The sequence below is a fragment of the Fistularia commersonii genome, chromosome 4 (genome assembly GCF_037954325.1).
Source record: "Fistularia commersonii isolate RoL2024-O1a breed Wild chromosome 4, RoL_Fcom_v1.0, whole genome shotgun sequence".
NCBI classification, from domain to species: Eukaryota; Metazoa; Chordata; class Actinopteri; order Syngnathiformes; family Fistulariidae; genus Fistularia; species Fistularia commersonii.
In genome coordinates this window covers 6712338-6738656 of record NC_141287.1, presented here as the reverse complement: position 1 = coordinate 6738656, position 26319 = coordinate 6712338, and the positions used below count along the sequence as shown (strand labels likewise).

Below are 26319 nucleotides of genomic sequence, written 5' to 3'. Positions count from 1 at the left end.
TCATTCTTCACGGTCTGCGTAGCACAGATTGCAGCAATGATCTGTTGACCTTGGCCAGCGCAGCTACCATTCTAGTTGACAGAATTCATACTCCGCCATTGATTACAGCGACCAACTAATTCGCCGAACACAAGATGCTGGGATACCTGGTGATGCTGCACTGCGCTCGCAGTGTGACAAATTAGAAAGCGAAAACGATGCTCTCATCAATGCCGACAATCACATTGCACAGCAGCATGATTGTGAAGGGCAGTATATATGTCAAGATACTCCAACGATGCTCCAGTTTGTTGGTGATATCGAAGACAGACTTTACAATAAGAATTGATCTAAAGTGAATATGTATTTCTTAGTATGTATGTTAATGTGCTGCATTTCTGGAGCACAGAAATGTTACAGCTTTAGGCCATTAAAGTGATCATTAAGTCTGTCTCCGCTTTGCATAATGTTATCATTTCATTATTCACAACAATTATTAATCATTTGTATCTGATGATTATTTTGTTTCACATTGTATCTTGTGTTAAATTACGGGCTTTGTTGTAATGCAATTATGAGCTATTTCTAGAATCCTTTTATAATAATGACTGAGTTAATGTAATCAATTCTGCAGACTGGGTCACTCAAAACAGTCACTTCTGTCAGGGCAGCAGTTATCAAGGTCATCCTGAAATGTCAATTTTCATTCATTCACTGAGCAAATACATCAGCAATTTGACTATATTTTGATAAGAGCAAAAAGCATGTTTTGTCAATTTTCTGGTATTCTGCTTAAGTTTTCAGTGCATGCTAATCATTATTCATCAAAGAGATTGTCACCAAGGCAACACTTGGGAACATGTCCAACAGCTATGTACATTTTCATAGGATGTCTGCATATGTTTGTACCCAGTTCGTTGAAGCCACTGTAGCCAAGCTCCTGTCTGCTGAGGCCCAGCTCCTCCAAGTCCATGCATTTGAAGCCATAAGGACACTGGTAACCCTCTCCATCAGGAGAGCAATGGGTATCTGGGATGGCCAAGTTATTCCATGTGACATTGCTGATCAAATACAAAAAAAAAATGTTTGAAAAGAACTATCTGCATAACAACACATAGAAGATGTAACACTTTAACACTAATTACACAAAATATGACTACAATATATACAATAATATATAGTATATAAAACAGCACAATCCGTAATGTCTGAAAATTAATCATTTATTTTTGGGCTAATTAACCTTCCATTAAAATGACATGGTGTACTTTTTGAGTATGTACACAAGCATATGTTAAAGATGTCTTCACATTATATGTATATATTGTCTCTCTCCTTAAGACTTCTAGTTGCATTTTAACCACCTGTTTGTTTATTTCCCCTAAGAACTGCTTGATTTGTGGAATAAAAAACAATGTATTCAAATCAGCTAATTATTTACTTAGCGATAAAAGATCAGAGGGGACAATGTAATGCACCATCACAAAAGGTGTTGGCAGTTATAGCGGCAAATCTAGATAAAGCTAATCACACAGGGCAGAATGAAACCCACTTAGTCTTGTCAAAGAAATTACTTTTTCTATGACAAAAGAGAAACCTAACGTCTGCTTAAAGCATACCATTAATAAGTCTGTAAGTCAAATGAAAAATGCGTTACGTTCTTATAAAACCAAATCATCACTGTTCTTATACACCTGAAAAAACCTGTACATCAATAGTATCATCATAATTCCATGAATACATTTGTGTTATATAAAAATATAATAAGAATAAAATATTCTTTGAACTTATAACTTCAAATTGATTACTATACTGTTGCGATGAGGAAATCATTGTCCACCAGTTAAGAAGCTCTTACTTCATTCTGAATGCAACTCATGTTGTGGATTTTAGGTTGCAGTGAGGTCAGATGCAGTAGCCCTGGCATCCTTAAGTCAAAAAAAACTTTATTTACAAATCCAAAACCATTTTCCTCTAATATATATTTTGGAAAATATCTCCCCCCATGACTCTATTCCCAGCATCCATGAAATCCCCTGGGTGTGAACAACTAGAGAGCTTTGACTTTGTGTCAAGGGCATTCAGCAGATAAAGATTAGACACGTCTGACATATTTTAGAATTTCCTATTAGATGCATAGGCGAGATGGGGGATGGGGAGGTGGGAGACGCAACCATATTTTGATCATTTTAACAGGATGCCGCAAATATGACTGTGAGACCGCTGTGCTTTCTTTTTCTCTAATCATTGATCAATATAGAGTGCCCTTTGGGTGCTTAAGTGCTTATCAGTAAAGCAAGATAAATGGGAAGTCGCTGAGAATGAATGCACTCCATACAAAGATTGGACAATGTAGAAGATTTTAATTATTAGAGTTAATGTTCTTGCTATAGCCTGGGGCTTTATCCGTGCTGTTCACTTCCCCCTACTCTATGTAGCACTTTATCATCACCCTTTACTAAATGACAAACACAATTAAAGAACCCAAATCCTCAAAGGATTTTAAATACTGTATTCACACAAACTCTGTGAAACCCCTCAGGCCCCATACAGCTCCTCACCATCCAGGTATCTTTTTACACTATATCCTAATTACAATGCTGATCATTTCTAATGAGATGATTACACAAAATTGAGCACTGTCATGGGTTTCGTTCATCTAAATAGGCATTTGTTAAAGCAATAACCAAATTTGCCCTCTTATCTAATCAGAAAGAACATGGACTGAGTCCTCAGACTGACTCATCTGTGACTATTTATGCCACTTGTAAACACCTCTGTAAACACTTCTTAGAAAGCAACCCCTGCGACAAACTGACAATTGATTCCAGCACAATCTGCATCTGACTGCAACTATTTTCTTGAAAGCGTATTGCTGCATGATAAAATATACAAGTGGGAAAACCTTTACAACAATAAAGTAGAAAAGCCCTTCTGTGAAAGCCAAACAAACAGACACTGCTTGCAATGCCTCTTATCTGCATCACTACACATTAAGTGAATCATTACATGACGCATGCTTCAACCCCACTATGGCATTACCGTAGCAAAGAAAAATAAGCATATTACATTTTGCATTAAAAATAGAAATAAAAGGCCAATCTCTTTTGTCACTATCAATAAAAGAATGGCAATAATCCATTAATTTTTGCCTTCTTAAATGGACTGGCTCAAGTCATTGAGCACTACTAAGGCTCTTCAAACACTAAAAAAATGAAACAATTTCTTTAGAACTGTTTTCAGTGATATATGTGACTACAGAACAGAATTTGTTTGGAGTTATACAAACTACTCTTTGCAGACTAAGCAATTAAATCTTCATGCAAGCGTTAAAATCCTTTTTTTATGCTTGGAGATTGTGCTTTCCTTACATGCATTATAAAATGCATCAAAAGAGTCATGTTTAGAACAGAACCCATTAAAGCTGGAAAGACTAAATATGCCCCTGAATGATAATTAAATAGCTTTTTTTTTTACCCTTTCAGTGTATCATTGGTAACACAGTGATGGTTGAATGTTCCAAACATCTGAACACCCAAAATTCCATACAGCAGAAGAAAAAACAACAGAAAGATCGACACACTCCAGATCTGTTCCCCAGAGCGCCTGCAAGTAGAGAGTGAATATGGGCATATTTAAGTCATAGAGTTATACATGCTCAATTATCCATTCATTATAGTTATGATACTTAGAAAAATGGTTCAGTAACCACTCTATTGTACTTGAGAATATTGGTGATGCGGGAGCGAGGAAGCTCAAAGCGGAAGTAGATCCGAAAGGCCCGGATCATAATGAGGGCTCTGGGGATTCTTAGCATTCCCCAAGGAGACATCTGATCCACGAGTTCTGCTATTTCGAACACCTGTAACGATGAGGGGTGAAGAATTGAAAACTTAATGCCAGCCATGTTAAGCTATGTGACAAAAGACTGAAAAATGATAAGTCAAAATCTTCCATTATACCTGCAATACCAGGGACACCCAGATGAAAAACACCATAAATCCATCAAACATACACCAACGGTCTTTGACATAGGAGTTGTCACCCTGTGCAGAAGAAAGGACAAATTTCATTGATGAAATTAGTCATAAAGACACAAAGACAAAGAAATCATAGATTACATTAAACAAGATGATAAAGAAGTGAAAGGAACTTGTCAGAAGATCAGATCTTTCAAGCTTGTACTGGTCAAGCAATACAATGGTTTGCATCAACCTCAAAGGACTTTTTGTGGGAACTATATTTTTGTTTGAAATAAAGTGGATACTGAAACAAAAGACATAATTACTTCCATTGTGATTTCAACATGACGGACTTGAGCAAATTCATACACCAATACACTGCTTCCGATCTGTTCTAATATTGCAACACAACGGTTTCTGAAGCTGTGCATGCCAGTGCAGTGGCATTGGGCTTTTTGATTTCTTTTGAATTTCTCTACTTAAAGTTTATTTTTAATTCTTTCTTTTCATCCAGCTTTAAGTACAACTTTACTATCACAGCAGGGCATTTTAACACTAATAACACACCATAACTTAGTCAATAAATGTATCCTGGACTGGAACCACATCATGTGCAGTCGAGGTTGCATTTAATATAATAGACATTTCCCATGGTCTCTCTCTCCCTTACAGCTTTTCAGTTTTGAGGATGAGAATAGCATTTCTCTTTTCTTTTGCTGTTGGATTTATTTTTTGTTTGAATAAGAACATACTTATCTGTCTAATGTATTTCTCTGGTAGCTTATAATGCAATAGGAAATCAAATTTAATAGCATAATCAAATACTATTTGCATGAAAATTGCAAGTGAAAGAGCTTTAGCAATAAAACCACACAACACCAAGGGGAGGCTGACCCAGGGTGTACAACAACAGGTCATTAGTGCAGTACCAGGAAACCATGGAATATGATTTAGACGAAACACCCTGTGGTGAGAATGAGCTGTGACTGCATCGATGCAATGCTTTTATGCATTACGGATAAATTATTAAAAAAAAACTGCCCATGGAATAGATTTGACCATAGTTATAGTGATCAAAAACTAAAAATATCAACCAGTAGAGGCAAAATCAACAACCCACAAAATCGAGTTTCTTTGACAGCCTGGAAAAGGACATGTGGATGCCTAAAACAACCTGTTTCCTCCTTGTTTATTTTGTTTTTTGTGTTCGGCAAGGGTGCTTTGACAATAATTTCACGAATCTATTAACTTCATTTCAATTTTTAATACCACTGTATACGTGACGTCCCTTGCTATTGTAACTTATGTGAAGACAGGTAGAGCTGCGATTGCTTGTAAATAGTGCCGCATGAATAAATGTCTGTGGTCTTGTTTTTTTTGTCGTGACGAAAAATGCACAGTCCATTACAAACAGCAGAATGACAATATCCTCCTGTCTAACTCAGTAATGTAGAGATAAACTGTATGGAACTTAATTCCTTTATTCACCACATGCTTTCCTATTATGTACAAAGAAGTAGAATAAGCATTTAGCTTTTTTTTTCTTTTAAGGTTTGATGTTTTTCATTCAACTTGAAAAAATATTGTTGACCCATTCTTCTTTTGTTTGCAAATCTATAAGTTAATACGGAATATGACAGTACGGCAGAGAGAAAAGCTGGGATATTTTCATCCTCAGTCATCTTAATTGTAGCTTATTCAATTTCATTCTAATTATGTTGTGCTGATAATAAGTAGTGTCTGTTGCTACCTTGATGATTCCTCTGATGTGCATCTTAGCGATCATCTCAGCGGTGTAGAGAAACATGAGCAGTGTGTCCAAAGTGAATGTGACATACTGCAGTGGAGGGTAATGTTCAAAAGTCTTGGGGGTGTTCATACACACAGAGATTACGCTGATGATGGCACAGGCTCGCAGCAGGGTATGCACCCACTGTGAAAAGAAAATAAGAAGTGTCGTGCATTATAGAAGACATATGCTATTATACTATTAAATGAGATTTGTGGTCCAGCTTTATCAAGGGAAAGAACATGTAGCTCCACTCACTGGCTTGTTGATCCAGAAGATGTCAGCACTGTCTACCAAGGTCTCGTCTGGCCCAAAGTCAGTCATGGGTTGGGTCTCGACCCGCGAGCTCTGTTTCCTCTTCAGCATGCTGGGGCTTGCTGTGCTATACAGAGAATGGATCTAACAGAGAGATGGAGGCAGAACACAGTGACTAAACCCAAATAAGGAGGAGGCGAAAACTGGCTGCATCCAAGTCCAGGCGGTATTGTACCATTTCTGTCACTCCAGTTTTGTAGAATCCAATCCAAATTGATTAAGTTACTTGATATTCCATTCAGTAGAGGTTGGGATGTTGCTAGACATGTGAGGGTGCTTACCATCAGATGAAAAAAATGAAAGTCAATTTTGTCAGGTGCTTAAAAAAACACTACCGTGACTTGAATCGCCAGAATAGAAGTGTGTGTAAAAACTGACTGAATGGCCATCGTGATACACAACGTAGCACACATGGAACACAGGACAAGTGTATTCACATCGGAACAGCTCCAGTAACTTACCATCTGACAAGATCATACATGATCTTCACCGTTTTGAGCACAGTGGCGCCAGCGGATTAAGCTGATCAACCTTCAGTGCAGTGTGGGGAAGTTTGAGTGGCGGTTACCTGTGCATGTTTGAGTGTTTGTGTGCGTGTCTGTGTGCGTAAAAGAAAAGAAAAGTGTACAGGCCGTGTCAACATAAGAACACAAGAGAAATGACACTCTGAATGGAGACAAAGCGCACATACCAAAGGGAAAAGTAAAGCTGAAATTGCTCCAGCACTGCACATAACATGCGATCAGGCATACCCTGTAAATAACACATAACAGTTAGTCAACATCATGGCTTATATGGTGTACAGTACACTATCCACATCTACAGTATGCTCATATAGACGGGAATGCCCACCACGTCCGACATCAAGGCATATATGCGACACACTCTGTGAGTGAGTGACTGAGGTGTTGCGGAATAAGAGGATGGGGTGGAGAAGAACCAAGGTGACTCACTGTGAGGCTCCTCATTGGTGCGTTCATCCCAGGTGCCGGAGGTGGAGAGACCAGCCAGAGAGGGCAAGAGACTAGAGATGCAAAAGGGAGTGTGTCCTAAAACACCGTGAGGTCCTGAGGCAGCAAGCAGTGGATGGTAGATCGGCAAAGAAGAGCGTGAGAACCAAGAAGGGTAAACTAAACACAGAAAGACTTTTCTCTCACAAACCAACGTCAGTCACCTTGGCATAAATACCAGAAATCACTTAAACATAACTAGAGGACTAACTTCTTTGAAAGACATTTCACTGCAGTTCAGATCACAATTTCACTAACATAATGTTGGTACTTCAGTACACATTATACCTTAAAGAAATATTTTGGTGACGCCTCCATTTATGTTTTCTTTCCAGACCATCTGATCAATAATGCTAGTCATAGAAAGACATTTCCTGAATTCTGATCGCAATGCACTTTGAGTTGATATAATGCATTATGACTGAGTTGTATTCTTATTTATCATTAACATATTCGGGCTCTGTCTAACATGTAAAAGTATGTTTGATTATGGTCACGACGCACCCAATTTGTGCAAGTGAATCAAAAGCCAAAAAAAAGGAGTTGGTAATCGGTTAGGTGTCAGTGTTTTATGAATAAACACATTAAAAGGGTCTACACCAAATCTGGTGTAATAACTGCCCGAAACTTGAAATTTGCTCCTAAAAACATTAATAAAAAGTAACTTCTTGAGAAAGTTTAATTGCAAAAAAATGTGTAACAAAATAAAATTAAAAAAAATGATGCACAAGAAAGCAATTCAGAAGTCACTGTGAACAATGTCTCCATATCAGCCTTAATTCTTATTATGGTCTTACTGAGAAAAAAATCTGTCCATCCATCCAATAAACTCCATGTACTTAAGAGCAATTTCCAAGTGTAATTACTACACTTAACATATGGAGATGGTGATGTGAGGAAGAGTGAAAACAAAATAGCATGGTTATACTGCTATTACGTGGGCGCATAGGTGTCAAAGACTGTAATTACGTTCCCATTTGGAGAGGACATGTTCCTCAGGATGCTATCAGGAGGCAGTTCTATTTGTTAGGTTCTTCAAACTTTCTTGGCTTCAGTTACATTCTTAAAGACTTTCATCTGCAGCATAATCCTCATGGTATCACTCTGAATGTCAGTCATGGCTTAATGGACTTGGACCTGAGGTTTAGTTTGTTCATTTTGTTACTTTGGTTCAGTTTGCAACCACGAGGAGGCAAACAAAAAGGAACTATCACTGACAAAAAGCAGCAAAGTGAAATGAAGTATAGCGTTTTGGACAAAAAAGGTAGGACCTCTGATTTTTGTCTGTGAGGAAACTTAGCCAGCAGAACTAAGCGAGAAACCTTCATGGCAATATTCTGACGTTCACAAATGATGAAACCTCTTGAATGACGGGAGATATCTTCAAGGAGAATGCTGATATTCTCTGATAATTAAGACATTGAACTTCTTGTTGCTGTTTTTGCTTGCTTATGATGTACAATAATGGTATATCCAGAAAACAAGGCCTTGATATCTCTAATTACATTGAACTTGGATGAATACTTTATGAGCTGTGTGTTGACATTTCTAGTGAGAAATGTGTTGTACATTACCAAGACTTCTTATTCTTTTTTTTCTTTGACAAAACATGGTCTAGTTTTGTTTCATTGTATCTTGTCGGATGGTCACTTATTTGCATTAATTTGAACGCGTCACCTTTATGCAGGTTTCAGGTGATGGTGAATTAGGATGACCCTTAGCATTATAATGGCACCATCAAGGAAGCTTAACCCAAGACTTACAGGCATTTCCTGAACTATACTGCAAAAATGCATTCAAAAGCAAAATTTGACACTAAATTAATTATTTTCATACCTACCACAATATGCTTAGAATTGTCACTCTGCCCTTTAGGCTAGCTGTTAAATAAACTTTAAATACATGGTTTGACCATAATAACTAAGTAAACCTAAATAAATCCAACCTGGTCTTGAAGCAACATTGCTGGAACTTTGGAACAAGCAAGAAGAAAAAGCAGCCCTTCTTCTCGATCAGGCTGCTAGACTGTTGTGAAGGTTTGGGTCAAATTAGGATGTTAACAATATTAAAGAGGGGAAAAAAGCTATTGAGATACTATACAAAATTCTCAGTGAGTCTTCATTGTATTTCTATTATTTCAAGAAAAGGTACTCTGCATGGTGTTCTATTGAACTGGCACCTGTATGAATACAGTTGTAAAAAAAAACCTACAGAGAACCAACATGAAACTACTTCTTCCCTCGAAATGATATTGTCATTTGTTTAAAAAAGCATACTTCGGCCTGCTCCTGTCTTCCCCACAAATCTGTCCTCACCAATATAGCATTGGACCAAAACACAATAAAAGATTTTGGAAGATTTGGAAAGCCACAATGAAGGTTGCATTTTGTATCCAAGATCTTTTTCCCAGAAGTCCAAGTGGGTAGAACTCAGATGGTCTTGCCCTTGAGGCTGCGAAGTCCGCCATTTCTAATTGACTCAGTTCTTGTTTTTGTTTTTGTTTTTTTCTGTAAGCCACAAACTGACAATTTCAAAAAACTTTTGAGCAAGAAGTCTAAGCCAACATAGCCCCACTTTCTTGATCCACACACATATTCAGAAATAAATCTAAATAAATGGTCTCTACTTATATAGGACTTTCACACCTTATGGTATCAAAGCACATTCCATTCACACACATTCACACCCCAATGGTGGTGAAGCTGCCAAGCAAGGTGCTAACCAGGCCATTGGGAGCAACTTATGATCAAGTTTGCACTTTGTGCACTTCGGCATGCAGGCAGGAGAGGCCGGTAATGAAACACCCAACTGTGGGATTGAAGGACCGGCAGTTCTGCAAACTGAGCATATCCTCTGAATTACACAAACACAAAAATACATATCAAGGAACCTTATCAGTAGACCACAAATATGCAAACAACATTGATATCCATATTAAAACCCCTGTGCTGGGATCATATTTTCAGAATTTTCAATGCTAGCGTATTCATAAGCTGAAATGATCAGGTAGCACGTGTTCACCAAACTGTCAATACGTGGGTCACCTGATGACGACAATCTCAAAGTGCTACTCCAGATCGATGCCAACGTTGCTCCTTGTCTGCTCGCTGTGCAAACACACCACTTCTTCCCTGATTAATCCGTCTTCTGTTTGTCAGCCACATTAGTCCTTCTTGCGCTGTATTTTAGAAAGACAAGACAGTCATTTTTTCCCCTTGTTTATAATATGTAATTTTGACTTTTAGACAATATGTGGGGACACTCAAGTGTTGAATATTAAAATATTTAAAAATGTGGAACATCACTAACTGTCAGCACACATTTTTTTCAAATGTGCTGCACATAGCACAACATTTATACATTATTACATTTCCCATCTATTCCCATCTCATATCCGTGTAACAGCAATAACCCAGAACTGTTATTCCACTCTTGTTTGCAGGCTTGGGAAGATTGATTTGGTTGTTAGTAAGTAAAAGATTTTCTGACTCCACATCAGGATCAATATAACCTTGGGGGGGGGGAAGCATCCCAGGAGCAGGTGGCTTGAAACGGCCGACCGTGGAATACCCACGAAGCTGCGTGAATTCACACAAAAAAAACAACAATTCCATGGAGAAACTGAAATCTCAAGCTGCTGAGACACATAAACGCAAATGAGGAAATCCTTATCTACACTGGCTGAAGGTTGTGTGCATAAGACAGCCAGAGCCAAGGTTACTATGGAAACGGATACGAGCTAAGGGGCTACATACAGGAGAAACCGGCTAAAAACACGCCACGGACGCGAAACGGGAGCGAGTTTTGGGGTGACACGAAGCCGGCGCGCTGCGTGGCGTCCAGGCCACACGCCAGCACGTCGAGGTATGTGCGTGTGTTTGTGCGTGATGGAGGCCTACACCTCCAATGTCGAGCTAGCTAAAAGCGGTGGCGGCGGCATTTTTGTCGCATCGTCTCAAACGGCTGTTCTGTAAAAAACACACGGCGGCTCAGAGACTCACTTACGAAGGCTGGGTCGCTCTTTTCAGTCGCGTCTCATCCCGTCCATGACATCAGCTGTTTTTTTTTTTTTTCGTGTGGGACTGTGCGGGGGTTGCGGGAGCGCGCACAGGTTGCAAATCACAAATCAACCAGCGCCAGCCGTGCGTGGCAGCGGAAGCGCGCAGCATCGCCATGGCAACAGCCTGTCCAGCTGATGGATGCAACAGCTCATATTTCTTACAAATGTCTCTACGGTAAACTACAAACGGAAATCGTTGTTTGTTTGTTTTTTAATCATTTGTTTTTCAGTACAATGTGTTTATTTTATTTTATTTCTGATTATGATGTGTAAGGACTGTTATCAAACAAAATTTCGCTGTCTGTTTATCTTATCTCAATCTTGTCTAAGCTATATGTACGCTGTGGCGTGTAAAATCTATTTAAATTGTTTTTCAATGTTTAGCTATGTGATTTAAGGTTAGATCAAAACAAAATAACCAATTGCATGGAATATATATTTATTTGAAATGGTCTAAAGGGGTTCACCTCAGCCTGCTTTATATTTCCCCTATATTGTTTTAATAGGTGAGACAAGAATTTTCATATTTTCTTTGTATGATTTGATTAGATGTACCATGTCTACAACTACTACGTCTGTAGTGAAAGCCATGAAAAAGTAATTCGACTTGGTTTTGCAGTTGTAGTAAATATAGTGACCATTTGGAAAACTGTAACATACAGTTCCGTCCATTGTTTACTTTTAGAGCAGATAAATCACATTAAACAAAATTAATTCTCTACCCCGCTTGCCCTGCACACAGGGGTCGCAGAGGTGCTTGAGCCAGTCCATAACAATAAATAACAAACAGGGCCACAAATAGATAACGGCTCTCACATTTATACTAATAGGCAGGTTATAGTCTTCAATTAACCCTGTGCGTGTTTTTGGAATGTGGTCGAACACGGGAGACCTCGGGCAAAACCCACACAGATACAGCAACAAGTAGAAAGCGGAAGTTGGAACTGAACCAGGGTCATGCTTGCTGAGAAGTGAGAGTGCTAACCTCAGCATCCCCTGCTTCCAAAACAACTCAGCTTGGCACTATAGATTACTAAAGTGCTGAAATATAAATTAAATGTTGTTGGAAGAAGTGTGTCACTTTTGTAAGGCTTCCTTCAAACTTCTCTGAGTAAAGAAGTGCATCAATCTGAAGAATAAAAAAAAACACCACTCAACAGATACAGCAACACATATGTTCAAAGTGTCACTGCCCAAAGGTTACACTTGATTGCAAACATAGTACAATAATAAGTCGCATGAATGACTTCAGTCAGGAATTATAAGATATTTGGACTTGTTATAGTAGGATAAACACAGGTGAAACCACTTACAAGCTCAGCACTGCCTAAGCATCCCAGGAATCCCAGTGATTTGTTATGCACACAGTCCCTGAGCTCTGGAAGTGGAAAAAAAACTAAACTGAATGCAGTGATTGTTCATTATTACCCATGTCTTTTGGACTATTACATGACAAACTATCTTTTGTGAAAAAAAAGCTCAAAGCAGTGCAACCTCAGCCCTTGGTTCTGGCTCAGACAATGCTTCATTCATTATTCATAGGGAGAGCACACAAATGTGTGTCACATGTGTTTCCACTGTCCCTTCCTTTGGTTTGTCGAGGAGCTCGATGCAGAGATCAATGTGCTTTTTACCGTCATTGAATCATAACTTTTTACTTTTACTTTTTAATGCCAATGTTTCTACATGACCCTGATGTGAAATCGTCAAAGTGAAGTTCATACAGAATGAGCTCTCATATTAAACAAGTATATTTCCAAGATGACAGTTCAAACCCTAGTCAACTTGACTGGCTTTGCTGAATTCCTTGGTGATCGTGCAGGTGATGTGGTTTTCTTTTGTGTTTTTATTTAAATTCCACACCATGAGTCAGCATTTCTAACATTCTATGTAGTCTTGTGAGACTGTCAAATTAATAATTATACCAATATGTTCTCCTATAGCAAAATACCAATTTCAGGCCAACTTGGAATATTTAAAGGTTAAAAATATATCCAGTCTTGCCTTTTTGATGCACCCTGTCTAAATTGCAATTATCAGAAAGAGATTATTCATCAGATAATTAGAAAGTCAGGATTCCTGATTACCAGTCTGCAACACAGTGTTTAATTATGTTAGGGGAAACATAATACAAGTAAATTGAGCTCCCTCAAAATGTGGATTGTTTTAATCCTAATTCAATTGAATCGTCAAGATTTTTTTTTTTTTTTTTTGCAATGCACATGCACTTAGACATATTTGTATGCATGGCATGTCATCTTTGCCCGAACCCTGTTTGATCAACTCTTGTTTAAAAAAAAAAAAAAAGAATTAAAAAATAAACTCAATGTGATCTGTGTCTCAATCACAGGTTGTGCTACAACATCTATGAAGACTACACCTGCAGATTGTGGCTCATAGCTTCTCCACCAAGCCTCCTCATTTCTCTTCTATCTGGATGCTTTTCAGAAATTGAAACATCTTTCAAGATGACACACCGGAATCAATGTCTAAAGCAAAGGCAGGAGTAGAGAGAAAAAAGGAGGCGAAGAGGTGCAAAGTGGGAAAAAATGAAGCGATCCCCAGTCTGACAGTGTGCCAACATGTATTGTATCTACAGCCTGAAATTGAGGCAAGAAATGAAAATCCCCCGGCATTTATTATTGTTATTTACATTCGATATTTTCTCCTACCCTGTCAAGTCACATAAAAATGGCCTCTGATGTACGCGTTAGTGTCAAATGCAGCCTTTACTTCCTATTTATTGTCAACATTAAAAGGACAGACACAAACGTATACAAGAGAACATCTGGAAAAGGAAAGGGAAAATGTGAACAAAAAAAAAAGAAAAGACTAATAATAAGAAAAAAAAAAAAAGGTCTGCTTCTAATTACATCACTAACTGGTGCTGAACTTTTCATTTTGGCAGTTTTCCCCACTAAAACTCTTGCCCAGGACTTTGGGAGTCAAGACTAATCAAAGGCATCTGAAGGGATCGAGCCAGTCCGGGCCAGCCTGCTGCTTTTTCTCTTCTGCTCCCATTTTTGTTCCCTTTGCTCTCTCTTCCTGTACTGTCTGTTTAAGGGGAGGAAGGAATTCCTTCAAGCTACTTTACTTCAAGTTTCTGTGGGATTTAAACATGCACAGTGAAGTTTTGGTACAGTCCATGTTATTGCCATTGATTCTAATTCTGCTGTCTGCTGTGGAGGACACTTTGTTGCAGTCGGCGAGGTGAGTTTCTGTGTTGCTTTGTTTTCTTGTCTACATTGGGGTGAGTCTGGAGAGTAAGGAAGAAGAGGGAGGTGCAGGGTTCTGCTGAAAAAGACAGTATTTGGAAAGTGCAGTGTGAGAAAGTTTAAGCGTGCACAAAGATGTAGTTCATGGTTGAAGTTTCTATGTTGTTCAATTCTGCTGCAGCAATAACTGCTTCCAGATAGCACGGAAAGCTGCAGCTCTGCTTCTGTCGAAACTTCCTTACAGTCACTTTATAAAACAATGAAAACTGACTTCAGTTGCAAATGTGTTGTTTCAGCTTTTGATGCCTCTGGGTTTGCATAAAGCATATGGGATTTTTGGTATTTTTCACTTGATATTAAAATAAGCGATAAATCCCAAGCTTTATGCATGGTAGCAGTAGCAAACATGGGATGTTATACTAATTAGTAATAATTTGTAAAACCTCTGTTTGTCTTGGACTACACAGTGGAAAGCCAGCAGCAGGATTGTGAACGTTAGCATTTGATTCAAACTGTGCTGCAGAGGCTGTATTTACTCCAAGCAGGTGCACCGGGATGGTGCACGTCTCACTCACCATGCAACATTGGCAAATTCCCCAAAGCCCTGAATATCTGAAAAATTTCTTTAACATTAAACTGTTCTGATAATTTGACAGAGAGATAATGTGCGTTATTGACAGTTGTGAAACAACACTTCCAATGTGTCGAGGTAATTTCATGAACAGCTACAATTTTTGTACTCAACATTTAAAGATGAAAAAGGCCACACAAAATTGCTCTTGTTGTTTTCAATTGCTGGAGACATGAACCTTTATACTCCTGTTTGAATTTGAAGAGTCTTCTTACAGAAGAAATTATGTAATCTTGTTTTTCTTGATTTTTTTTTTTACACTTTCCTAATGTGCCAAAGTTTCTGGAGTTATTTGGCTCTTTATTGCATTTGAAAACTCACACTAATAGATTTCTATATGCAAATTTACATGTGTCTTACATGTGAATTGTAAAAATAAATAAATAGAAGTTCCATTTAAGAGTCAAGAGATGAATTTAAATCCTATAGCAATTTTCTATGAGAAGTTCTGATCTGAGTTTCAAGACATAAATTGGGTATAGAAACTATTAGGTAAAAGTCATCCCAAGTATGGAGTACAGAAAAATTCAGTGCACAATGTGTCAAAGCCTGTGTGAAATGTACAACACCCGCTTGACAAGGACGAACACTGAGTCTCTGTGGTTTAACACTTAATTTGTTGATTGTTTTAATCTGTCTGCTGTTCTCACACTGGACAGCTGCCTAAATTCAAGTGAGGGCAGAAAAAAAAGGAGAACGTCAGGCAGCTTTCAAAGTAGACTGTTTTAATTCTTGTAGCGGAAAAAATGAAAATCAAAGCTAAAATTAGCTGCAATTTTATTACATTTTAACAATTTGTTTTTGTCAGTTAACCATACATATTTGGAGTGACTGCAACTGAAGTAGCAAAGCAGTAAAAATTAAGGTTGATATACTGTGTGATACAGGGCACATTATTAGACTATGAGACTTAATATCATATAGCGTTTATTTTAATACATTAAAGATGATATAATGTTATCCTTGTACTACTTTCTTGGTTCTCTCCTATTGTTAGTCTACGAATTGCTCAATCTGATAATGAGTGTCTAATTTCAGCTTTAGTAACTGTAATAAAATTGTTTCTACGTAAAATCCAGTAGCTGCAAAACAAGCGTATTCAAGAATTGAAGAGTTAGTTGTCCATTAGCACAAAATACTTTATCAATGTCTGTAAAGAGACAAATAAAATTGCAGAGGTACTATGATAATGATGTGAAGGGTAAAAGGAAGTGCAATTTTGAAATCTATAAGTTTCGAAATAGTTGAAATGTTATTGAACTCTCTTACAAAGTACCTGTCTCATGCCTGACAATCAACAATAAACTACTTTCACTATAGTTGAAGAGTATCTATAAGATTGTCAATAGTAACTTATTACTTATCAACTAAAATCTAAGAAGCACTTTAAAGTCTGCCAAACAATGACTGATCATAGGAAAGAAAGAGTATTTTGTTCAGAAAGAAGCAAATGACACACATGGCAGCAGTCGTGACACTTTTAGAAAAAGCTGCATTTAGACTGAGCATTCTCTTCTTTTCCACCAGCCAGGTGGGTGATGTGTGCAGACTGTCCGCAGAGTCATCCCTGCGCCGCTGCAAAACACCTGATGGCAAGATCTGCAGCGGTAGAGGCAAATGTGACTGCGGCATCTGCATCTGTCAGGCCACAGAGCCGGGGAAGTACTATGGGCCGCGATGCGACTGCCATGACTGGGTCTGTGCTGTACACAATGACAAAACCTGTAATGGTGTGTATAGTAACACAGTAACATAGCATGCACAACACATTCAAATATTTTATTCCATTGTTAATGTGACACATGCTAATATGTTGTCTATCATATCATCTGGGATGGAGAGACACAGTCAGCTCATAATTTCAGCTTCTTGCTGTGGTTGTAAGTGGATCCTTAACCCAGCAGTCAGTTGGGCAAAGAAAACTGAAAAAATTCCACGTTCATTTTATAAACTATTTACTTTGGGTTTCTTTTTTTTTTCTTTTGCGTTATTGCTAGACTGCAGATGTCTGGATGTGTATGTTTAAGAACTCATATTGGAACCAAAGACTTTGGTTCTGATATGTTACCAAGGCATTTGTTTTTTGTTTGCAGTCACAGTCTCTACTTTCAAGACTTTCAAAAATCCACCAAAGGTAGAAAGGAAATTGCAAAATGAAAATGTACACATACACGATCAAGTTAGAAGCCAAATAAAACAAGCAAATGCAAACACAAGGGTTACAGCAATGTTTTAAGGCTAAAATGTCTAATAGTTAACCGTTTTGCCATTAAAAAAATCCACCCCCAAATATCAAATTGCTGTGTCGAAACTGACTTTTGATTGAGCTGTACTTTCAGTGTAGCAGTTACAAAGAAAAGACAGGTTTGAAATGAGGATAAGAACAAAAGAATGCCACTGTCTTTTCCAGTGTTGTGTGTAAATGTTGATTCAATTACTTAATGTCATTCCAGCCTTTTTGTGACTTCAGTAATCAGCATGACTTGGAATGGTTCTGCCATCGGCATGGACATTTCACTGACAGTATACTTCACATAATGACATTGATGGCCACTCTGGCACTGCATTCACAAGGAGTGCAATTTGAAATGATTTGCAGACTGAGAACAGCCAAATAACAGTGTTAAATGACATATGGTTTAGTGTTACCATAACAACCGGGGCACTGCAATACTTGTTCTAAATAAATAGGACTGTGCCACTCTGTGGTCCCTTCTAAGATGCATTTAAGATGCGAGAAGTGCACTTTTTTTTCTCTTTTTTTGATGCTGCTTGTGGTGTGCAGGCTTAACAGCCACATTCTCTACGTAGCCTTGTATATTTCTTTTCTTTTATATGCATTATCTCACCCAGAGCACTTCATGCTTGTCATTGGACTTCCAGAGGACTTCCAGGAGTAAATGGTGTAGTTGTAGCTGCCAGTAGTTGGAAAAAAAAAATAAAAAAAATTGATGAATGGTTGTCCAGAATAGCTGTCATCAGTCACTTGGAGAGAATCCTTTATATCGGACAAACCCAAAAAAAAAACACACATGCATGAGTAATACAATAATAATGATTCAGCAGAAGCAATAAAATACAGTTTTCTTAATTGCTGAAAAGCTGAATCATCACCTTTGGATCTACATCCGTGTATTGATGTATTCCTGCGGCTGCCTGGTATTGTAGTTTGGAAGCAGAGGATTTAAGGTGATCTGATCTTTTTGCATGTTTTGTTCACAAAGGCTTCATGTCATTTTTTTTTTCAAAATGTTATGCCACAAATATTCAATTCGGCACAGGATAGTATTGTGTCAAAAAAGGGTTTCATGAATAATTTAGGAGGTTAATAATAACTGAAGTATTTTGTGTGAGGAGAAGGGGAGGTACATTGTGTGCGTGTTTGTGTCACATTTTTGGGAAAGCACAAACGCTGACCTTGTTCGAGCAGGACTCGCAATAATTGAGGGAATATTTGATTAAAAAACATGATCTCTGAGGTCCTGGTTAAGGTGGCCGTGTTGGGGGTAAAGGTGTGGTTCAAGGGGAGATGAGTTAGTTTGAGTCGGGTCTGTGAAATATCCTGCTGTTTGTATGTTGCTAAAAGGGAAATAGTACTCATCTGTTTGTTCGGTTGGACTCTGTAATCACCTACTTTAATGGAGATGTGTGTGCAGGTCTAAAGGAGATATATGTGTGTGTAAATCCATGTGATAGCAGAGTGATTTATCTGGGCCGACAAGTTGACTGCTCTGAAGCTTATTGTGGTTCAGCAGGCTGGAACCAGAAGGCCCTGCTTTAGCCTGATAATGAGGTTTCACTCACTGGTACAAAGACTGCAAATGGAACCTCGATGCATCAAAGGGGAGATGGGGAAGGGTGCGCATACTCTATATCACACACACACATACGCTCACCTGCACACACACACACATATTCAGCATTAGGCTCATCATACACAAACATTCAGAAGTGGCCATCCACTCACATACCGGTGCATATAGGTCCAGCAAATATATTCAAAGCATACTGAGCAGAGTATGCCCCCGCTTTTGCTCAGTGGCCCATGATCTGCTGTCTAAGATCAGTGGCCAATTTATCCCAGCCATCCTCTCTCTTATCTTCGTCTCTCACAACCACCCACTGATAAGATCCTCAGGGATACACTGTGTATTGCCTCTTCCTTTCCAGAAACATTACTGTTTCTGGCACAGAGATATACATTTACCTTGGACTTCATTTATCAGGCAGGCGCAGGGTAATTCATTACTCTCTAATCTTTTTTTTAAAACATTTTATTATTTTTTTATTATCATATCTCTTGCAATGTTTTTAGAATGGTTTTTAATATTTTAATATAAGGCTTAGCAAGTAGAAACCAAATTGATTTTTCCCATATATAAAGGCCCTTTCTCATGATATAAACATATACATTAAACAAATAAATTAAAATCAAAACCAAAAGGGGAAAATCTTCAAGCATAACAAAGTATAATGTAACTCTGGCTTCATAAGCAAATAAAAGAAATCTGTCACATCTGTCATCAGTTACAAAAAATAAGTTAAATGTACCTTTAATTACATTTTGTTTCTAGTTTCCTGTTAGTTTGCAAATTAGTGTAGGACATGATACAGCTGATTTCTAATTCCTAAGTAAGTTAAATCTTAAGTTGCAATTGTTTCTCGGATGATTTTTGCTAATTTTAATAATATGAATATCAAAATATTTTTTTTTAATTATCACGTATCAATTACATAATATATTCTGCATATTCAGTTTATTTTTGGCCAATGTATAACTAAACCATGTCTAAATATTGAGGTTAACGATGGGTTATTTTAAAAAAAGTAATGAAATTTATTTGAAAATAAAAATAATCAGCTTCAAATGACAAGCATGACTAAATGAATACATTTACAAGATTGGCAAAAATGGAATCAACAAAAAAAACTGAAAAGAGAATTAAAGTCAATAGTCAACTTTGTCTCTTGAAATACTGTAAGTTCTGGCATATAAGCCACTAGTTTTTTCACACCCTTTGAAAACTGCGGCTTTTGCAACGATGTGGCTAATATATTGATTTTATAGAGTGACCCACTCACATTTAGGATAATTCTTCAGATCAGCCGTTTTGTGCTTTTTGCACATACCCCAATCATGAAAATGACACGCGGAAATGCATTTGATGTGGCTTTCAAGTAAAACTCAATCAGTCTGGCTGTTGAAGAAGGAAAATGGCACTCCTTGCTGTAAGTTGGGCATCTGTTCTGAAAAAAAAAAAATAAAAAAAAAATTGCCTTATGCACCAGTAGTTGTCGATGTTAACCATCATTTATTTTACTACAAGTTTCCAAAAAAATCTTTCCTGTAATTAATATCTCATTTTCAAAGGGACCACCTGCGTCTTATAGACAGGTGAGGCTTATTGATGTACTATATATTTTTTCTTTTAAAAATTAGTAGGTGTGGCCAATATATAGGTGCACTATATAGTCCGGAATTTACGGTAGACGTTATGCATATCACTGTCTGAAATCATGGAAATCATTATGAAAATAGTTTATAAATACTGATAGATTCAGGATGCCTTCAGCCTTGGTCATTTTGTTACACTTCACCTTCCCTTTTGTTTGGGTCAAAAGTCAGCTGGAGTGGAAACTTTGTCTGTTTGTGCAACCACAGCCATGTTCAATCATTGCTTTGGGTGGTCTTTTACCGTATCAGCTGAGATGGAGGTATTTCAAGGACATATAGCGTTATGTCATACAGAATTGCCAATTTCTTTCCATGCATGATTAAATGGGCATATATCAGTCTCTTATTGCAGGCTAAAGCTGCAGGAATTTGCATTTTTGTCTGTGTGTGTGTTCCTATGTATGTACAGATATATGAGTTGATAAAACTCCCATCAACCCTGACGGTAAACCTGAAATTATTATTATGTTAAGGAACATTGTGATGTGCATGAGTGTAAGCGTGAGATTTGAAAAGCGTCTTCTTGAATTTATTGGTGAAGGGCAAGTACTTTCAGTATAATGATATATATATACACTGCTCAAAAAAATAAAGGGAACACTTAAAAAACACATCCTAGATCTAAATGAATGAAATATTCTTATGAAATACTTTGCTCTTTACACAGTTGAATGTGCTGACAACAAAATCACACAAAAATGATCAATGGAAATCAATTGTATCAACCCATGGAGGTCTGATTAGGAATCACACTCAAAATTAAAGTGTAAAAACACACTCCAGGCTGATCCAACTTTGATGTAATGTCCTTAAAACAAGTCAAAATGAATCTGTGTTGCTTCCTGAGTGGACACTATGATTTCACATAAGTGTGATTGACTGGAGTTACATTGTGTTGTTCAAGTGTTCTCTTTATTTTTTTGGAGCAGTATATATATAATTTTTTTTTTTTTTTTTTTTTTTTCAAATTATGGTTAGGCCCATAAAACCCTCCTTTATCCTGCCTTCATACAGGCAGAACATTTTCCAAAGACACAGCACATTATTTTTGGCATCTTTTGCTCCTTCATAATGTCAAAACGGCAATAAATTCCATTACATGAAATCCAAAATTTGTTAAACCTGTAAAGTTGAACTGTAACATTGAGTAATTTTTAGGATCCATTGAAAACTTTGATGCAGTCATATGTTCTTTTCCTCCCTTTGGTACATCCCAATCAGAACAGTGCTGGCCTGGACCAACATCTGCTCACCAGATGTGCAAAGCCATCTTTTTCATCGCTCTTCTTCTCTTGAACTAATTTCTGCATATTGAAATTTTGCGCTAAAGTTGTCAAAAAAAAAAAACAAAGCTGCAATGATCTTAACGTTTCAAATATAAACTCCATTTATATGGATTTTTTTGGATCAAAATCAAATGGCACAAGGGAATTTTTTTTTTTTTCAGTAACATCCTGGATTGATGAAGGGCAACGTGGCAGTGTTTCCTCCATGTTCCTTCCCTGGAAAGACATGTGAAATCTCTCTCTCTCTCTGTCTCTCTCTCTCCATCTCCCTTCTGGGTTCTGTTCATACTGTCTGAGCTGCACTGAGGAGTATTTTCTCTTCTGGTGTACGTTCAAAGAAGTGCAGCAATTTCTGGTCTTCTTCCACCATTAGTAAAACAGTCAGAGCCCCATGGTGATGCATTGCCTCACCGAAACTGTAATTAAAAATACCGGTAGTTGATTCCTGTTTATACTTTTGAAAAATTTACATTATTATCACAATCCTGAAGCCCCGTGTTGTTTAAGAATTTGTGCACATATAACACTCCTGTCATCTGGGTATACCTGTATGAATCTTCAACATAATGTATAATCAAGGAGGACCAACACTTACTGGTATTTCTTATACTTTATTTTATCTATGACGGAAGCTGCCATCCTCACTGCCACTGATGTAGACGGAGAAAGGAAGCCAAATATGTCTGCTGTCTGTGACACAGGATTTGTCAAAATAGTGAATTACAAGCACATGAACAAAGCCCCTTTCAACTTTGACGATTGGCAGAAGACATTTCATGACCCCCGTCTCTCTCTCTTACTCTATGTGTTCCTCACTGTTCTTTGGCTGCCGCCACCCATTTCTCTGCCAAAGTTATGTCAGCAGTCCATAAAGAGTCAATTAATGTTTTTCCAACCGTCTCCTGATTCACTATTCTGTCACTATTACATAACCTTTCCTGTTGCTTCCAAAATAGACAAATTGCAAAGACAGATTATAAACAAATAATTGGAGATGTGATTCATTACGGTGCTAAGTGATTTCTCAAAATCTACAAATATTTTTTTTTAGATTTTGGAGATAAGACAAATAAAAAAAGAATAAGAAAATAAGGACTCTAATTGGAATGTAGTAAGGGTTTCATTACGACTTGTGAAAATCAGCATTTTTCAATCTATATTTTGATGTGCACTCACCTAAATAAGCTGAGTCTCCCCGGGCAATGCATCTGTGTGGTGAGTCACTTCATAATTCAAGCGTGGGCTGCAAAGAAAAAAAATGCCACTCAACTTGTTCCAGATCTAATAAACAAATGCACTTGTGAATGGCCTCGACAAGCTACTAATTCTTACTGTTGCAAGAACAAGGGATTGCAATGGGCTATGATTAAACACACTGTCACGTACAGGTTGAAAAAGGTAAAATTAGAAAGTTAAAGTTTGGGAATTGGAAGAAAATGGATGCATAGATTGGGGATTTAAAAAAAAAAAAAGAGTTAAAAAAAGGCTATGAGAGGTAAATAGGAAATAGCTCTCTTTGAGGGGCAGCGCACTCAATCAGCAGCCATCAAATTATTTTGCATTATATTGAACACCTGCTAACATGATGTTATTTTTGTGAATCAGTTGTATAATACATCGTCAATGCAAAAATACAGCCATTTGTAATGGGTGAAGCCTTGGCCTGGAAGTAGAGGCCATCAGGTGGACCCTAACTTTCTCTAGGATCCTAATCCACCTTTCTTTTCACGGGTTAGCAGTTACAGGCCAGGTCACTGGCCCATCTTCAGGGTTCCAGCTTGTGTCCTCACTCTTATGCCAGTCAACAAGGGGTTCTCTCAGAAGCCTCCCTCAGCCGACAAACTGCTGCATTCCTTCAGTGGCCAGTCAGTCCAATCTTTGCCACTTGCTTCTTGAACAACTTGTTGGTATTTGGCTTTTTCCTCTCTGCAGCTTCCTGACAGCCCTCCTCCTATGGCACCATCAACTCCACCAGGATGATCTTCTTCCCCACTGGTAACCACAAGTTGATGTTGAGTCTTAGAGCCGCTGACAGTACTACCTCTAGAAATTGGAATCATCTCTCAGGAGATTCTGCCAGCTTGACTGTTGACGACAGGTCTTTGGCCCTCTTCTACAAAGATGATGGTGCTGAGCAGTGGTTTTGCTTCGGTTGGTGGCTTCTTCCTCCTGTCACTGCAGGATGTCTGTGAGCACTTCCAACACCATCTATTGTATCTCCCCTGTGTCAAAGCGGTCTTGCTCCCTGACAGAATTTGCACCAATGTTCCCTTACCGCCATAAAACCTGCAGAGCTCATCTCTCCCCCACCTATACAAACAGAATGGGATTGGAAATGTGTCATACACTGCTTGAAGTAGCAAAGATATCCAGAAGGGCCCCAGCCATCACAGGACACACTGGGGAGGTTCAACCTCATCCAGGCTTCTTGAGTTGAGAGCTTGATTTATTTTGCTATTCTCCCTTCTTCTAGAAAGTTTTGGACTTCTTCAGTTGCCAAGGTTCTCTTCTCCTTAAGGGTGGACTTTAATCACCTGGTTGATCGCAATGCTGGAGGCCCACTTGCGGCCAGACCTGTTCTGACGCCTGCTTCCCTGGTGCACAGATCTTGAGACTCCCTATACGGCAGGGTCAGTCTGCACTTGGTGACTTTGAGCTTCTCAAGCCCTGATGAAAGGGAAAGCTGGAGCTGGCCCGGCCTCATGTAGAGCTCCAAGGAAGTAAAGCTCAGAGGTATCCCCAGCCTTCTACAAAGGTGCTTGTTGAACTTCCTCTCTATTCCTTCCGCAGCTGACAGGGGCACCTCGTACATTGTGAGATACCCTTTTGGATCAATTTTCATTGATTTCTTGGTCTTGAATACCATCTTTGCCCAGGTGGCCATGTGGTCCATTTCTGACAGGATGCATCTTGCCTGCCTGTGAGTTGGTGTTATCGCAGCAAAGTCATCCACGAATGCCCCGATTACTGGCTGTTGGCAACGTGCAGCGCCCTTTTGCCCCCTTGACTTTGTACTCGCTGCAGATAGAATCAGGTTAATTCCCATGGTGGACAAGATCGGAAAGATTACGCATCCTGTCACTGTCCCTTTCTCTACTGGCTGCCATATTATCGTTGGCTGTTATTATTATTTTATAGGTTTCACAATCTAAATATATTCATCAAGGAAATGTCAACTGAAAAAGAAAACACTAGTCATGAATGAGCAGAAATTTGCACCCAACAGACTTGCTTGCCTGTAGTTTATTTATCTATTCATACACCAATCAATATGTGCTTGAGAAGGCTGGGTGAAAAACAAAACAAAAGTAAAACAAGATTTTTTCCCTTTATCATTATTTTGTGTTTAAAGGCATTTAGTGTTTTGTTTTTATACTTACTAAAGTGCTCCTGCTCCCAAATAATCTCATATCATCAAATTTCACCCACATCATAAAATAACAGCTCATATTTGTGACCTTTTACCTTGTCAATTAGATTTTCAACTATAAGATTTCCAATTATTGGGTAACGTTCTTAAGCTAAAATCATGTTGTTTGAGTCACCCGCTTCTCCTGAATAACAGTTAATCATGATAAGGCTACATTACCTACTATTACAAAAAATGATGCTCCCTGTCTGCATCCCCCATTGGCTGTATCGGGGCACTTGTTCAGACCTGATTTGTTGTGTTTATGTTGTGTGTGTGTGTGTGTGTGTGTGTGTGTGTGTGTGTGTGTGTGTGAGAGAGAGTATGAGTGTCCCATGGAAGAGCGTGGGAAGCAGTCTGACACCCCCAATACACAGAGCATTACCCCTCAGAGAGTATTAGTAAAGATAAAACATTGACAAGACAGGCACCTTCCCCCACATTAACTTTCGTTGAGCAGATAAATAGCCGACTGATCAATATGTCAGACCGATTTTCAAGTTGAGATTAATGGATGTTTGTGGCTTTCCAACATTCACTTGAATAGATGAGATTGTATTTCACAGCCACTGCAGGGTTGCTGTGAATTTGGATTTTCATAATAAAATAAAAATCTCCCTTGAATAATTTTCCTAGCTTTAAATGACTATGCAATAATGATAATAATAATAATAATAATAATAATAATAATTCCGGTGCGGCTGTGCAACAGAGAAGTGGAGATTGAAAGTGTCTTTTTGGGCCATTTGGGCCTTTTTCTCTACTTACCTTTTCCCTTATATGTACTTTCTTATGTAGTTTATTTCTGTCCGTGTTTTTTCTGTTTTCAATCACTTGGTTCGATTGTTTTGGCCGGGTGTTATGCCTGCGCACCTGCCCAGCATTGCCAGCCAATTGGAGAGATGGCATCCTCCGAGCCCCCTCTCCGTCTCTCTGGCAGAGAGCACGGATTATGCCGGCTAATAGCACGGTGTCCGTGGAGGGTATACTGCATGCAGTCAGTGGGCAGGTAGGACAAGAGAATCTGACGTACATGTCCAGAGTGAACCAAGTGGTGGTTGCCTTCCTAAAGTTGGAAGTGCTCGTCCACCAGCTGATTGCTTGCGGTAGGTCATCAGCAATACCTTCTTACAGGTTTCCCCCGTCTGCACCCTCAACACGGATCACTGTATCCTATGTGCCGCCATTCATTCCAAATGGTCGGAAAG

At 38.4% G+C, this 26319-nt stretch overlaps 2 protein-coding genes across 6 annotated transcripts in view; one reads left to right on the top strand and one right to left on the bottom strand.

Annotated features, from left to right (window-relative positions):
* Positions 1-11176, bottom strand: part of nalcn (sodium leak channel, non-selective) — a 70215-nt gene extending 59039 nt beyond the window's left edge. Inside the window, exons 1-10 of one of the 5 annotated variants that reach the window (XM_086144938.1) lie at positions 11057-11176; positions 10100-10233; positions 9865-9908; positions 6999-7112; positions 5989-6129; positions 5692-5874; positions 3942-4025; positions 3702-3841; positions 3457-3585; positions 889-1040 (exon numbers count right to left, since the gene is read on the bottom strand). In XM_086144938.1, the coding sequence (XP_086001064.1) occupies positions 889-1040; positions 3457-3585; positions 3702-3841; positions 3942-4025; positions 5692-5874; positions 5989-6129; positions 6999-7025 (856 nt within the window). In that variant the 5' untranslated portion in view covers positions 7026-7112; positions 9865-9908; positions 10100-10233; positions 11057-11176. Of the gene's footprint in view, positions 1-888; positions 1041-3456; positions 3586-3701; positions 3842-3941; positions 4026-5691; positions 5875-5988; positions 6130-6506; positions 6799-6998; positions 9983-10099; positions 10234-11056 lie in introns of those variants that run through there. The other 4 variants (XM_086144937.1, XM_086144935.1, XM_086144936.1 and 1 more) reach the window with 4 other exon arrangements.
* The window catches only part of itgbl1 (integrin, beta-like 1), a 52915-nt gene continuing 37265 nt past the window's right edge, over positions 10670-26319 (top strand). Inside the window, exons 1-3 of the mRNA XM_086144941.1 lie at positions 10670-11290; positions 13466-14325; positions 16489-16691. Coding sequence (XP_086001067.1) covers positions 14234-14325; positions 16489-16691 — 295 coding nt within the window. The 5' untranslated portion in view covers positions 10670-11290; positions 13466-14233. The remainder of the gene's footprint in view (positions 11291-13465; positions 14326-16488; positions 16692-26319) is intronic.